This window comes from Puntigrus tetrazona, chromosome 13 (assembly GCF_018831695.1).
Source record: "Puntigrus tetrazona isolate hp1 chromosome 13, ASM1883169v1, whole genome shotgun sequence".
Classification (NCBI taxonomy): Eukaryota; Metazoa; Chordata; class Actinopteri; order Cypriniformes; family Cyprinidae; genus Puntigrus; species Puntigrus tetrazona.
The window spans coordinates 21,837,293-21,854,475 of record NC_056711.1 but is presented as its reverse complement, the minus strand read 5'-3'; the positions used below and the strand labels follow the sequence as shown (position 1 = coordinate 21,854,475).

General features: G+C 36.1%; 1 protein-coding gene across 1 annotated transcript in view; it reads left to right on the top strand.

The window, feature by feature from the left end:
• The window catches only part of valopa (vertebrate ancient long opsin a), a 19,469-nt gene extending 12,423 nt beyond the window's left edge, over window positions 1–7,046 (top strand). The window contains exon 5 of the mRNA XM_043254705.1: window positions 5,367–7,046. Within this exon, the coding sequence (XP_043110640.1) occupies window positions 5,367–5,606 (240 nt within the window). The 3' untranslated portion in view covers window positions 5,607–7,046. The remainder of the gene's footprint in view (window positions 1–5,366) is intronic.
• The last annotated feature ends 10,137 nt before the right edge of the window (window positions 7,047–17,183 follow it).

The window sequence follows — 17,183 nt, the reverse complement described above, 5'->3', positions numbered from 1 at the left end:
CTTCTAAACTTTATTATCAGTTTCTGAGTAAAAATGGTTTCAAAGAAGTTGAAAATGGTTAAGATTTACACTGAAACGATTTCACAAATAATCACAAAGTCATGGTAACACACCGAACTGAGCATAGAATTGTTACTTTAATAACTCTGATGTGTACAGCGTTTTAAAATGTTAAACCTAAAGCCAAGATTAGTGATTAAAAAACGTCCGTAATAGCCGAATCTCTTCTAAACACTGTGGAGCTCCATCCTCAACACAGACTGCTTTTTAAAGTGACTTTAGGACACAAGCTAATTAGTGTCTATCGGACTCTGTAGTTTAATGACAAGGACTAATGAAGAATGAGAAGGACGATGGGAGCCGCAGGCTAATGTGGAAACAATTAATGATTACTGTGCAATTATGACCTCATCCTGATTGACTAATTGTTGATGTATGTTACTCACAGATCTTTCCGTTCCACTGGGTTTAGCCTGATTACATGAATACACTTCAGCCGTTGCTCACTAATTTAAGGAGAAGACATGCACTGCTTTTGAGATCACAGGAAACATTTAAATGTTGTTTTTAAATTGCATTTACGTATTCTGAAGATTTTGCTTCATAACATTTGTGTGATTTACGTAACATCACTACATAAAACATTAAATCCTTATTTCTAAAAAAATTGAAATGCACCCGAAAATATACAGCTTTTTTTCTATCTGTACGTTTTTTCCGAGGGGTTTGTGCGTTTTTTTGTGACATTTTTCTCATTTACCGTATGTAACAGTCCTAAAAAAGAATTTACTCTGAAAAATAAATTATGCGGTTTTTGTAAGATAAGTGGTAGCAAACAATTTATTTTAGCTACATTTAAATAAAAAAAAAAGTAAAAAAATTAATCAACTACATTTTTACTAAAACTGTAAATTCAGTGAGTAATTTATTCAGTGTATTTCTGAATGTATTGTGTATACAATAAAAGATTATTTTTAAAAGCTATTAATTTTTTTCTCCACTTCAGTAAAGCTTTTATACACCAGACTTTACTGTTTTAGTCCACTCTATATTGTGAAGGTTTTTACAGAACGGTTTGTTCATGTTTGTTCATGTTCAAGATGGCGCCGTTGAGTTCGGCTGCCGTCACGACCGCTCCGGCAAAACTTTTTGTTTTTCTGTTAATTATTAGTATTTTGGACAGTCTGCGCGGTGTTCTTTATATAAGATGGCTATCACTAAATATGATCGAGCCACTCTTATATCTATAAATATCTACGCTATATAAATAAAAATGATTGATGATTGATTGATATCTATTGGTGTACAATGCACCCACCTTTCGCCCGTTTTTAAACCCGGACCCATGTTGGCCGAGCAAGATCCTGACGAAGACAAAAGGACGCGACCCGCACCGGCGTCCACGAGGGAAACGAGCCGGCGTCAGGAACAGGTTGAGGGCACGCCACACCGCGCTCCCTACCTAGTGTCCTGTTAGCCAACGTCCAGTCTCTGGAAAACAAGCTCGATGACCTCAGGGCAAGGATCAAGTTCCAGAGAGACATTCGGGACTGCAACCTCCTCTGCTTCACCGAGACATGGCTGAACCCAGCGGTACCGACCACGCCATACAACCGGCCGAGTTTTTCTCCGCTTACCGCATGGACAGAACAATGGAGTCGGGAAGACACGGGAGGTGGAGTGTGTCTGATGGTGAACAACCGCTGGTGCGACAGCGAGCGCTTGTTCCTCTCTCACGCTCCTGCACACCAAACCTGGAACTTCTGACCATCAAATGTCGCCCTTTCTACCTTCCACGGGAATTCAGCTCGGTCATAGTCAGCGCCGCTTATATTCCACCTCAAGCGGACACGGACGCTGCAATATGGGATTTACACGACCACCTCACAACACACCAGACACAACACCGACGCGCCGCACTCATTGTGCTGGGGATTTTAACAGTGCAAACCTCAAGCGCCGCACTGCCGAACTTTCACCAGCACATCACCTGCCCCACCAGGGGCGAAAGGACACTGGATCACTGTTACACACCCTTCAGAGACAGCTACCAGGCAAAATCATGCCCACCGTTTGGTAAATCGCCATTTTCCTTGTACCTGTTTACAAACAGAGGCTGAAACAGGAAGCCCGGTACAGAGGGAGGTGTCACGCTGGACTGACCATTCGTGGCCGCTCTGCAGGACGCTTTGGATGACGCAGACTGGGCCATGTTCAGGTGTAGCTCCAAGGACGTCAACGAGTTCACGGAAGCGGTGGTGGGATTCATCGGGAAACTAGCGGATGACACGGTAGAGAAAACCGTCATCAGGACGTTTCCCAACCAGAAGCCGTGGGTAGACAAAACTATCCGCGACTCTCTGAGATCCCGCTCCGCAGCCTATAACACGGGGATAGTCACCGGGATATGTCTGAATACAAGGCTGCGTCGTGCAGCGCGTGGCGCAGAGTGGTAAAGGAGGCAAAGAGGCGCTACGGGAGGAAACTTGAGTCACAGTTTCAACACAGTGACTCTAGGAGCCTTTGGCAGGGACTGAGAAACATCACGGACTATAAAACGCCAACCTCCAGAGTGGAGAGCGCGGATGCTTCTCTGGCAGACGAGCTAAACACCTTTTATGCTCGTTTCGAGGCTGCAGCTAATCACGCTAGCGCCGCTAGCGGCATGATGAACAGCACGCATGCCGAGAGAGCCGGAGAGGAAATCGCGTTCACCATTTCGGAGCACGACGTAAGGAGGGCATTCAGGAGAGTGAACACCAGGAAGGCAGCAGGACCTGACGACATCACAGGTCGGGTTCTGAGAGCCTGTGCTGACCAGCTAGCACCGGTGTTCACTGAGATATTTAATTTAAACAGTCTGTAGTCCCCTCGTGTTTCAAAGAGTCCATCATTGTTCCTGTGCCGAAGAAACCTCAACCATCTTGCCTAAATGATTACCGCCCTGTAGCTCTGACGTCTGTAGTGATGAAGTGCTTCGAGAGACTCATCAGAGACTTCATCACCTCATCACTCCTGGACACACTGGACCCACTTCAGTTTGCTTACCGCCAAAACCGGTCTACGGAGGATGCCATCACACACCTCCTCCACACAACCACAAGCCACCTGGATTTTAGGAAAGGGAACTATGTGAAAATGCTGTTCGTGGACTATAGTTCAGCGTTCAACACCATAGTTCCCTCCACGCTCACCTCGAAGATGGAGGTCCTGGGACTCAGCCCATCCCTGCGTCACTGGATCACTAACTTCCTGACCGACAGACCACAAGCCGTACGGATGGGAAAACACACCTCATCCTCCCTCACTCTCAGCACTGGAGCCCCTCAGGGTTGTGTTCTGAGCCCCTGCTGTACTCGCTGTACACACATGACTGTGTGGCCACTACAAACTCCACCACCATCATTAAATTTGCTGACGACACTGTCGTGGTGGGCCTGATCTCCAACAACGATGAGATGGCCTACCTTCAGGAGATCAACAACCTGGAGAGATGGTGTCAGGAGAACAATCTTCTCCTGAACGTCAGCAAAACAAAGGAGTTAATAGTGGACTTCAGCACGAAGCAGGTGCGCTCTTACCATCCCATCAAGATCGACGGGACCCCAGTGGAGAGAGTGGACAGTTTCGGTACCTGGGTGTTCACATCACGCAGGACCTGTCTTGGTCCTGTCACATCAACACCCTGGTGAAGAAGGCCCGGCAGCGTCTATACCATCTGAGGCGCTTAAGGGACTTCAGACTCCCATCTCAGGTGCTCAGGAACTTTTACACCTGCACCATTGAGAGTGTCCTGACGGGAAACATCACCTCCTGGTTTGGAAACAGCACCATGCAGGACAGGCGAGCTCTTCAGAGGGTGGTGCGGTCAGCTGAGCTCCCTGTGCTGCAGCACATCTACAACAAGCGGTGCTGTACCAGAGCCAGGAAGATCGTGGAAGACCTCAGCCATCCCAACAATGGACTCTTTTCTCTGCTGCGTTCAGGAAAGCGCTTTCGTTCCCTGAAGGCAAACACAGAGAGAATGAGGAGGAGCTTCTTCCCGCAGGCCATTCGGAGTCTGAACCAGAGAACACCCAGCACCTAATCACCGGGATTCCCATGTTTACCCCTCTTCCCCAGATACTCACCACTTACTTTGGACAATTGCACTAGCCACTTTGCACTGGACATTCGCACAGCCACTTTTACATTTTACACTTTATATTTTATACTCTACACTTATTTACACTTTATTTTTTAAACTTTGCACACTTTTTTATACATATTTTTATACATATTTTATATTTATATATATTTAAATTCTGTTTTCTGTTTTCTATTTTGATGCTGGACGGTTGTAAAAAAACATTTCACTGCATGTCGTACCATGTATGTATGTGTATGTGACAAATAAAATTTGAATTTGAATTTGATTTGATTTGAATGTACCATGTTCCTGGTTCCTTTAAAGGCCGTTTTTTTCCAAATGACTTCAGCACGTACAAACACCAAAATGTACCGTTTTATTCTATATCTATATTCTAAGTAAGGCATAAGCACTCATTCCACTCACTCAAGCCCAAAAGTAAATAACTAGACATAAAACATTGATCTTAAACAATATAACCTGCAAGATGGCGCCAAACTGTCCGTGATACGTACAGTCACTAACGGTCAAGAGAAGCCCAGATGAGCCCGTGTTATTAGTTTTACCAGTCTTTATCTGGGTGTGACGACTGACCAATCAGAATCCAGTATTCTCAATGAAAGTTTTTACCGAGGGGTTTGTTCAGTTCTATAATTCTATAATTTCCATTCTCTGTCTTTAAAACTTTTCTTCTCCACTTCAGCAGAACTTATTTACACCAAACTTTACAGCTTTATTCCTCTCTATGTTTTGAAGATTTTTACTGTGGGGTTTGTTCAAAGCATTTGTCTGGTTTATGTAACATTGCTTATTTTTTTCATATGCGACAGTAGATTTCAATTCCATATTTTCCATTCTCTAACTTTAAAACTTTCTTCTCCACTTCAGCAGCACTTCTTCTCTATATTCTGAAGATTTTTACCGAGGGGTTTGTTCATACATCATTCACACTGGTTTCTACGACATTATGATAAAAATGTAATTTTTTATTTACCTGTGGTGTCTTATCTTATAATTTGCTGTAAGACAGTTTGGGACCAAAAAACGAATTTCCTTCAGAGGAGACGCAGCAGGCAAAAACACTTTTTTTAGTGCTTTTTTTCCAAACTAGTGGAAAGAAACCATCGAGTTGAGTGTTTCTTTCATAGCACTTTCGCTATTTGTGTTAATTATAACACATCTTTTTTTCGAAGCGAAGAATGATCCGTTGCGTTCCTCTTCCCTGTGATCTCCTCAGTTCAGAAAGTGTGTGGTTCAGCTCCTGAGCTGCAGCGACGTGACGGTCATCGAGGGCAACGTCAACCAGACCACCGAGAGAGCAGGCATGACCAATGAGAGCAACACCGGCGAGATGTCGGCCATCGCCGCACGCATCCCCGCCGCCGGAGCCGTCCCGCTGAAGACCGAAGAGCAGTCCAATGAGCGCAGCTCCTTCGCCCAGATCCCCATTCCTGAGAACAAAGTATGTCCGATGTGAAGACCTCTGCTGAATGCGTACTTACTTTTGAATGCTGGCATCCAAACTTTAGGCTAAAAGACGCCGATCCAGCATTAAATTACAGCTTGAAATGTGCAGTGTTGAGGAAGAAACTATCTACAAACTACTTGTTATTTTGTTTGGCATTTATTTGAAAGCTTTATTTAGCCGTGGTTTCACAAATACAATTAATTTTATATTCATACAGTTACAGTAATGGTAACACTACTTGAGGTCTTTGTGTATAATGCATTACCACAGGAAAAAATACTAAAATGAAATACATAAATAAAAGTGCTTCTATAGTTGATTGGGTAATATGACAACTATAGCAAAAGAAACTAATTTCAATTAAGTTTTCTACAATACTTTAATACTACAATACACTACGGTTTACTACATTATTTATCAGTTCACTATAGCTAATAATGCATTAAATATTTTCATAAATAATGCATTATATTTTCAGATTTGCTTGTTGTAGCTGAAATGTGTCGTTCGTCTTGTGTTTTAATGCATTATATTTTTTAATGAGTAGATTAGTATTATAACTGTGATTACAATTATTCACGATGTCACCATTTAAAAAGCGTAATTAATGCGTGATTTTATTATTAAATAGATAATTGGCACTTTTCCATCTCGCAGTTCGGAGTTTATAGCTCACAATTTATAATTTGTTTTTGAATTCAGAATTGACGTTCGGCACTCTTTTTCCACATGGAATAAAAGATAAAAAAAAAGCGAATTGCGACATACTTTTATAATGCATTATATAAATGCTTCAGATTGCGTGTTACCGCTGACAGCAATAGCATGGTACAGTGCTGCTAATATTACAGTACATCAATATACATGATGGTGGTAAACCAAGCTGTATACGTGGAACCCCGAAGAACCGATTGGAAGAACGACATGTTTAGCTAGGAAACGAAAAGCTCCTCCTCAACACTGCATTAATGACTCCTGACTGTTGAATGTTGATCATCGGTTACTCACACTGAATTTTCCGAGGCTTCTTTACTGCAACATTTGCACAATTATTAAACAGAAATCAAGCAGAAAAACAGACTGAATGCGATGCGTTCGGGCACCTGACACCAGAACACGTGTGCATTTCCCAGATGAAGGGAATAAGTGGACGAGCAAACACTACAAGTGCCCTTCAAACTCTGCCGAACGTCATCCAGCACACCCAGAGTCTCCTGAACTGTTATCTTTAAGGAATATTTCCCTGTATCTGATGCATTCTGTGTTGACTGTATGATCAGAGAAACACACACGAGCTCCGATGATGCAGCTTTCTCGACAACTGAATGTGTTTTTATTTTATTCCTTTGTTAAAGGAATGTCAAAATTCAGATTTTTTTTTTTTTCAGGTCTGTTTGCGCTTAAACAAAATGTACACTTATCATTAAATTGGTCAAGAGTAACAGCAAAGGCGTTTTTAATGAATCTCTCTTTTAAATAAATGAAATATATCACTGTTTCCACAAATATATTGTGCAGCACAACATTATAAAAATCAGAAATGTTTTTTTGAGCGGTAAATCAGTATATTATTATGATTGCTAATGATGCTGAAAATCACAGAAATAAATTACGATTTAACACACATTCACAGAGAAAACGGCTGTTTCGAATCGTAATGAAATTTGACAATTTTTTTACTGTATTTTTGACCAAATGAGCAGGAGAGCCTTTCAAAGTCTGCTTAAATGAAGATAATTACACTGTCGCCAACTCCGTTGTTTTGGTCATCGACCCTAGCTGTGTTTGTCACAGCATTTCTGATGAATATTGATCGTTTCTTTAATTACTGCGGCACGGACTGAAGCGGGACACTTAAACACAGACAGAGCTCAAACATCAATCAGCGAGAGAGGAGTTTCCTTCAATAACTCGCCCCTGACTTTAAATAACGCACCTGTTTACATCGAGCCAGTCTCTCCGATATTAAAGACAGAGCAATAACGTTACATGTAGCCGTAAATCTGGGCTTTACACTAATTCAGACGATCGCTGGAAGAAATGAAAGAGGCACTGCATGCAATTGCAAAAATAATGAGGTTTCCAAACAGGCGTTATTACGACGCTCCTGCCGTATTTTCTTGAGGTCATCTCGACGCGAGTGTTATCTGGAGAACACAGAAGGATAATAATGTGGGTTTTAATCAGATGTAAGAGGGTCACCGAGGTTTCTCGAGACGCTGTCTTGAAGCACACCGGGTTTTTGGGTTTTATTTCTTCCAGATTGTCTCTAGCATGAGCCGAGTCTGTTGTTTTCTGTCGCCATGATTCACCGTTATATGTTTTTCTTGCATGTTGTGACTCAAAGAATTGTGTGTGTTTCAGTAAACTCGGTGTAAGACCCTTCTGTTGCATCAACATGAAATTAAAATCATACTTTCTTAATAAATGTGGCTGGTCTTGTGATTCAGGTTAAAACGAAACTAATGCATTTTATGCTGACATTAAAAACGTGCAAAGTTCATGAAATATTCTTTTCATATATATATATATATATATATATATATATATATATATATATATATGTGTGTGTGTGTGTGTGTGTGTGTGTGTGTGTGTGTAATAAAGTAATAATAAAGACTTTATGACACTATTCACTTTTCTCAGAATTAGATTTTATATATATCAAGTTTTTATCCAACATTATTGACTTTTCCCCTCATTCTGTTAAAAATAAATAATAATAATTTTTTTAGATTTTTATTTAGATTTAGATTTATTTCTTGTAATTGTGACTTTATATCTCACACGTTTCTTGCAATTAACTCACTGAATTTTTTTGTCCTATTTTGCCAGAATCTTTAATTTTTGTCTCATAAAAATATTGACTTTAATATACCGTGGAATTCTATGTTTACATTTTGCAATAAAATGTGTTTTTTTAATAAAAATTCTTAGTGCTGTCAAACTATTTATCAAGATATATATATATATAAGACTATATAATATTCTATATATAATATATATATATATATATATATATATATATATATATATATATATATATATATATATATATATATATAAGAATATAAATACACATACATTTATAGACCTAAATATTTTCAAAATATATACTGCATGTTTGTATATGTACAAAGAAAAACTTTTATTTCGGATGCAATAAATCACAATCTTTTAACAGCGATTAAAAATATATAAATTATAAATCGTTTTACCTCACAATTCTGATTTATTTCTTTTCTCCCAAATGCAAGCTGGTTGTTTTCTTCAAATTCTCTTCCTTGGAATTCTAGCTTCATATATTGCTGTATTTTTTTTTGTAAATTAAAAAAAGGAATTGCTTTCTATCTCCCAATTCAGTTTTTTTTCTTTTTCCTCGGGAATAACATTCGAGCAATTACGTAAAAAAAAAAAAAAAAAAAAATCAAATTTTACAATTCGGACTTTTTTCTGGGAGCTCTAGGGTTTTCTGTCACACACTTTTACTTCACGAGCTCTCGGCTGTGAGTCTCTCACCAGAGCTGAGAAGTGAAGTCTGTCGGCCGCTGAAGGGAGTCTGTATCTGAACGATGATGACGGAATCAGTGTCTCTTCTTCAGACCGGAGCGAGAGAAGAGGGTCATTTACATGTTTATATAGAGCGCAGCACTTACACAACTCATTTTGATTTATCGGAAACACACACCTTCAGGAAGATGAATTGTCCGCTGGAGTGTTTATACAGAAAAGAGAGAGAAAGAGAGGCTTCAAACTGGCTTTCTGATGCTCTCGGCCTGCTTCTGTGCAGGAAAAATTTAAGTTACACGCAAATACTAAAATGCATATCGCTAGTGCATGTAAAGAGGTGTGCATGTACCAAATAATGCAACGTGCAAAACTTCATATTCATGCATATTCAAAAAATAAAAAAAACATATCAACATTTCTTGCATGGAAATGTTCAAACGAAAATTTTATACACTCATGCATATGTAAAAGTCTTATTCAAGCTGTGCATGTAACAAATGATGTAACACGCAAATAATAAAACACATGCATATCTGCAATATAGAGACGTGTCAACTTTTGCATCGTCATGTGCTGAAATAAAATGCAAAAATGCTTTTTACTTGTGCATATTTACGACATGATGACTTTTGCACGTAACATATAATTAAACACTCAAATAATAAAATGTAAAAACCTTGCTTATTTACAATATGCTGTAAAAACGTCTTATACGCGAATATTAACATTAAAAAAAACGAACATATGAAAGGCTTTGCATGTAACAACAGATAATGTAAATAATAAATATATTTTTTATAAGATTGAATGGATTTAAGACAGGTTTTGTGATGCTCAGAAAACATGAAACACAGCGGCAGTGACAGCAAACCTCAGCCTGCTTTCATCCAAACGCTCAGACTGACAAACCAGAGCCTTCAAACTTGATATTTTTGCATGGTGTTCACATTAATGAGCAAATGTCAAAGTTTGATGTGCGTGACTTTTAGTGTCTTTGCTCCTGAACACACTGTGAGTCAGTCGCTGTATTAATATTTCATGAGCCTTTCATACTGTACACTGTGCTGGAAATCACGGTCAGTCTTCATATCACTATTACTCTATCACATATCAAACACAAACCCATATATATATGTATGTATATATATATATATATATATATATATATATATATATATATATATATATATATATGTGTACATATCGTTTGTTTCTACTTAACTCTTAGTAAAATATATTAAAAAAATATATATATATATATTTTTTTTTTTTCTTTTTTTCTAAGAATTAAGTGTAATATATATATATATATATATATATATATATATATATATATATATATATATATATAAATGTTTTGACTTTACTTTTAATTTTGTTTTATAATAGCTTTTTAAATGCAAATATATAGGTATATTTAATATTTTACATGATTTCATATGTGTGTGTGTGTGTGTTTGTATTTTTTTTTTTTTTTAAATAGAAAATTGTAAAGCTATATTTCATTTTTATCTATTTTATAATTATATAATTATATATAATTATATATATTAATTATATATATATTATATATTATATATGTATTCAACTGAATCTATGAACTTTATGTAAAATATAAAAAAAAACTCAAACAAAAAGACAAACATTACTAAATTACTAAAACTACAACTAAACTTCAAATGTAAAATCTGCCGATGAAGAAGACTCATCTTCCTCCTCCAGCGCTCGGCTGCTCATCCTCCGTGGTTTGGCTTTACATTTTAACTTTAAAGTACACTAAGAGGAGCAGAAGAAGAAGGATCAGTCTTCATTAGAGCCGTTTAGTTCCTGAATGCCAGGCTGTTTTAATGAAGACTCATCAGAATGAACAGAAGAGAGAGAGTTATGATGCTTCATATTTCTCCAGATGTGATGAAGATGAATGAACAGCAGAAGATGAAGCGTGTGATGAATCGCTCTCAAACCAACAGAAGAGAAACAAGGAAACAAACATCTTAATAAACACCCGATCACAGGTAGCTTTCCCCAAATGAGCTTGGTTTGAAGATTGAAATCTTTTGAAGATTGAAATATATAGATACATGCATATATATATATATATATATATATATATATATATATATATATATATATATATATATATATACTGTATATGTTTTTGTATTTATGTAATTATTATGTATTTTCTGGAGAAAATACATAAAAAAACTCATAAAATAATGAAATAACTATATAACTGTATTGTATTGTATTCAAAAATCTCTTCACACAACAAATATTAAATGATTCCTGTTTCACTCTTTTTCCTGATTCTTTCAGGCATTATAAGTATATAAGCGGTCTAAAACAACATACCGAACAATATTTATTATTTTCTTACTCCAAAAGGTAAAAATAAATTAAATTAAATTAAATTAAATTAAATTAAATTACAACTAATTGTATCAAAAATAAAAAGTAATAAAAAAAATTAAATTAAATTAAATTAAATTAAATTAAATTAAATTAAATTAAATTAAAATAAATTAAAATTCAATTCAATTCAATTCAATTACAACTAATTGTATAAAAATTTAAAAAAATGTTTGCATAATATATGAGTTGGTACTGTGTATATTTATTATGCATATATACTGTAAATACAAACAAATTAATGTATACATTTAAGAAAAATTGTAACTTTGTATATTAATTATATTTATATATAGTATAAAATATAATAATATAAATATGTAAATATTTTATATATTTTCAAAATATATACTGTATGTGTGTATATTTATTAATGCATAATAAATATGAGTAAACATACATATTTTACGTAAACAAAAACATTCTTTTTAGAAGGGATTAATCACTATTAATCATTTGACAGCACTAATTAAAATCAATAAATAAAAGTCAGCAGCAATAAAAGTGTCAATAAATCATTAGGGTTATTAATGAATTAAACACGTGAACTGGGTCTGATGACACGGAGAGTCCAGTAAAACAACACATGCTTATATTTTATGGATGAGCTGGTACTGTATGTGAGCCTGAAGACCGGAGATGAATTAAACATGAAATAAATTCTCACATGACTGAAGACGAGTGGACCTGCTGATTTCTCTCCGTTCATCACCTTCTACAAAGCTCTTCTAGATACTGTGATTCTAACTGAATTGATTCTGGGATTAAATGATTCGATACGAATCAATGAGATAAGAAAGGGGTGTATTGTTATAAAGATTGATTGATCAAGGAATTCATTTATTTATTGCAATGAATTTTAATTAATTATATATATATATATATAATTAAATAAAATTCATTGTAATAAATAATGAATATTATAACTGAATTTCCGTATGCATTATAAAATTATTATTTTTGTTTATTTCGTATAATTTTATTTAATTAATTATAATATATATATATTTTTTAACACCAGTGAGTTTCATTTAACATTTTTTTTTTTGTTTTATTTAATGTTGTATTTTATTTTACATACAAATGAATTTCAGTATAGAAATAAGAATTACAATTATTTAGTTTCATTTGTTGAGTTTTATTTCATTTTTTATTTTTGTATACCACTGAATTTCATTAGATTTTACCTCATTTTATTTGACTTTGTTTTACCTTATTTCATATATTATTTATATTTTATTTTTGCATACCAATTTATATTTCTTACCTTTTATACTTTATATTATCTTTGCTTACTTGATGCAATTATTTACCTTTACCTGATTAGAATTTTTTTCATTTTAATTTCATGCTTTTAAATGTGTTTTTTTGCTGTCTTTGTTTTTTTGTTGTTTATATAAAGTATGGTTGGTAATTGTATATACATTCTGTTCTCAGAGAAACGTCTGTGAAGAACTTTACAGATTCAAGGAATCCTTAACGCCAATAAAAAGACTTTATATTAAATCCTTTATATTTGTTCTTCACGGTCTCTGTTTAAGCCCCGCCCACATTGAAATCTCATTGGGCCACAGTTTTGCTCATCATGAATATTAAACACCCCTCACAGACACAGCATTAAACTTCAGATTCACACAAACATCCCCCCAAATGCTTTTCCATTTCTCCAGAGCATGGTTCTTCATCCTGTTTAAGAGACTACATAAAATCCACAAGAAAGAGCTTATTTGAGCTTTTATCTGAAGGACAACACAATTTAGCGCTTCAGTAAACACTTCAACGGCCCTGAGCTTTCAGATACAGACAGACTCTGAGGAGCTGAGAAAACTGCTGCACACAGTGCGCTCAATTTCAGTGGAATTTATTTTCATTTTAATGCAATTTTTATTTTTATCATTTTTTATACGACGAGATAGCAATAATTAAATTAAATTAAATTAAATTAAAAATTAAATATTAAATTAAAAATTAAAAATTAAAAATTAAAAATTCAATTCAATTCAATTAAAAATTCAATTAAATAAAAGTTAAAACTAAATTGTTAAATTAAATTAAATTATAAGTCAAATTAAATTAAACGTTTAATTTAATTTAATTTAATTTTGTTTAATTTAATTTAATTTAATATCACCTTTCAGAATATTTCTCAAATAAATAAATGGTGATATTTTTGTGTGTATCATTGTTTTGAGATGGTTTGAAAGGTTTATGTTCACTAAGGCTGCATTTATTTGATCAAAAATTTTAAATATATTCCAAAAAATTGTTAAATATTATTACAGTTTAAAACACCTGTTTTCTCTGTGAATATGTATAAGTGTAAATTATTTCTGTGATTTTCAGCATCATTACTCCTCAGTGTCCCACGATCTTCAGAAATCATTTTAATACATTGATTTGCTGCTCGAGAAACATTTTCTGATTTTTATCAATGCTGAAAACATATTGCGGCTCAATATACGTGGAAACCGTGATACATTTTATTTTTCAGGATTCACAGATGAACAGAAAGCTCAAAAGAACAGCATTTGTTACAAATACAGATCTTTTGTAACATTACATATGTATTCGCTGCCACTTTTAGTGCTGCCACTGCTTAGTATTAAATAACTGATCATTATTAGATAACACACACTCACACACACTCACACACAGGCTCCATCCATCATCACCAGGCCCCGCTGTAACTCTCTCGGTCTGATATCGAGCGGTTTGAGGATCTCGTGGAGGTCAGACGCTCGAGGAACACTCTGAACTGTCTCTGAGTTACGCTGAGATCAATCCTGGAGCTCAATTATCGCATCAAACATTCAAAAGCAGAGTTTAATAGTTACGACTGGAGGAGAATCGATTTATAACACATGATAAATAACACACTGCTGTACGTGAGCGGCTCGTCTCATTATATCTGCTGTATTGGGACGGTCTGCAGGGACTGTGTTAGAAAACTCATCTCTTCCCTCATCACTTGACTTCAACACAAAACCTTTGCTTTCTTTCCTGAAGTGCCTGAAACGTTGCATTTCAAGCACTTGCTGTGTCTGTTTGCCTCTTTATAATGAATCACTGATTGTATTTCTCAGTTGTAAGTTTCTTTTGATGAATGAATAATTTGAAATGTAAATGTTATGGAAGCCCATTTCCGGTTCTGAATAAGAAAATAAAAAAGGAGCTTATTGTGACTTGTTATCTCACAATTCTGATTGTGTTTCTCTGAATTGTGTGATACGAACTTTTTTTCTGGTAACCCGGACTTCATATTTCGCAATTTCTTTTTCTTACAATCGTGAATTTATACCTTGCAATTCTATATTTTCTTCTAGCAATTGTGAATTTAACCTAACCTAACCTTACCTAACCTAACCTAACCTAACCTAACCTAACCTAACCTAACCTAACATAACCCTAATCTTAACCCCTACCTAACCGTAACCTTATAACCTAACCCTACCTAATCCTAACTTTAACCCTAAACTTAACCCTACCTAACCCTAACCTAACCTATTCTAACCTAACCTAACCTAACCTACCTACCTAGCCTAACTCTAACCTAACCTTACCTAACCTAACCTAACCTAACCCTAACCCTAGCCCTAACCCTAACCTAACCTAACCTAACCTAACCTAACCTAACCTAACCCTAACCCTAAACCTAACCCTAACCCTAACCTTATAAACCTAAGACAACCCTAACCCTAACCTTAAACCTAACCTTAAATCTAACCTATCCTAACCTAACCTAACCTAACCTAACATAACCCTAACCGAACCTAACCCTAACCTAACCTTACCTAACCTAACCTAACCTAACCTAACATAACCTAACCTAATCTTAACCCTACCTAACCGTAACCCTAACCTAACCCTACCTAATCCTAACTTTAACCCTAAACTTAACCCTACCTAACCCTAACCTAACCTATTCTAACCTAACCTAACCTAACCTACCTACCTAGCCTAACTCTAACCTAACCTAACCTAACCTAACCTAACCTAACCTAACCTAACCTAACCCTAACCCTAGCCCTAGCCCTAGCCCGAACCCGAACCCTAACCTAACCTAACCTAACCTAACCCTAACCCTATCCATAACCTGAACTCTAACCTAACCCTAACCCTATCCATAACCCTAACCCTGACCTAACCTAACCTAACCTAACCTAACCTAACCTAACCTAACCTAACCATAAGATAACCTAACCTGACCTGACCTATCCCTAACCCTAACCTTACCTTAATCATAACCCTAACCTAACCTAACCTAATCTAATCTAATCTAATCTAATCTAATCTAATCTAATCTAATCTAATCTAATCTAACCTAACCTAACCTAAACCAAACCTAACCTAACCTAACCTAACCTAACCTAACCTAACCTAAATTAACCTAAACTAACCTAACCTAACCTAACCCTAACCCTAACCCGTAAACCCTAACCCTAACCCTAACCCTAACCTTATAAACCTAAGACAACCCTAACCCTAACCTTAAACCTAACCTTAAATCTAACCTATCCTAACCTAACCTAACCTAACCTAACATAACCCTAACCGAACCTAACCTAACCTAACCTTACCTAACCTAACCTAACCTAACCTAACCTAACCTAACCTAACCTAACCTAACCTAACATAACCCTAATCTTAACCCTACCTAACCGTAACCCTAACCTAACCCTACCTAATCCTAACTTTAACCCTAAACTTAACCCTACCTAACCCTAACCTAACCTATTCTAACCTAACCTAACCTACCTACCTAGCCTAACTCTAACCTAACCTTACCTAACCTAACCTAACCCTAACCCTAGCCCTAGCCCTAGCCCTAACCTAACCTAACCTAACCTAACCTAACCTAACCTAACCTAACCCTAACCTTATAAACCTAAGACAACCCTAACCCTAACCTTAAACCTAACCTTAAATCTAACCTAACCTAACCTAACCTAACATAACCCTAACAGAACCTAACCTAACCTTACCTAACCTAACCTAACCTAACCTAACATAACCCTAATCTTAACCCTACCTAACCGTAACCCTAACCTAACCCTACCTAATCCTAACTTTAACCCTAAACTTAACCCTACCTAACCCTAACCTAACCTATTCTAACCTAACCTAACCTACCTACCTAGCCTAACTCTAACCTAACCTTACCTAACCTAACCTAACCTAACCCTAACCCTAGCCCTAGCCCGAACCCGAACCCTAACCTAACCTAACCTAACCTAACCTAACCTAACCCTAACCCTATCCATAACCCGAACTCTAACCTAACCCTAACCCTATCCATAACCCTAACCCTGCCCTAACCCAACCTAACCTAACCTAACCTAACCTAACCTAACCTAACCATAAGCTAACCTAACCTGACCTGACCTATCCCTAACCCTAACCTTACCTTAATCATAACCATAACCCTAACCCTAACCCTAACCCTAACCTAATCTAATCTAATCTAATCTAATCTAATCTAATCTAACCTAACCTAACCTAACCTAACCTAAACCTAAACCTAACCTTAACCTAACCTAACCTAACCTAACCTAACCTAACCTAACCTAAATTAACCTAAACTAACCTAACGTAACCTAAACCTAACCTAACCCTAACCCTAACAGTAACCCTAACCCTAATCTAAACTAACCTAACCTAACCTAA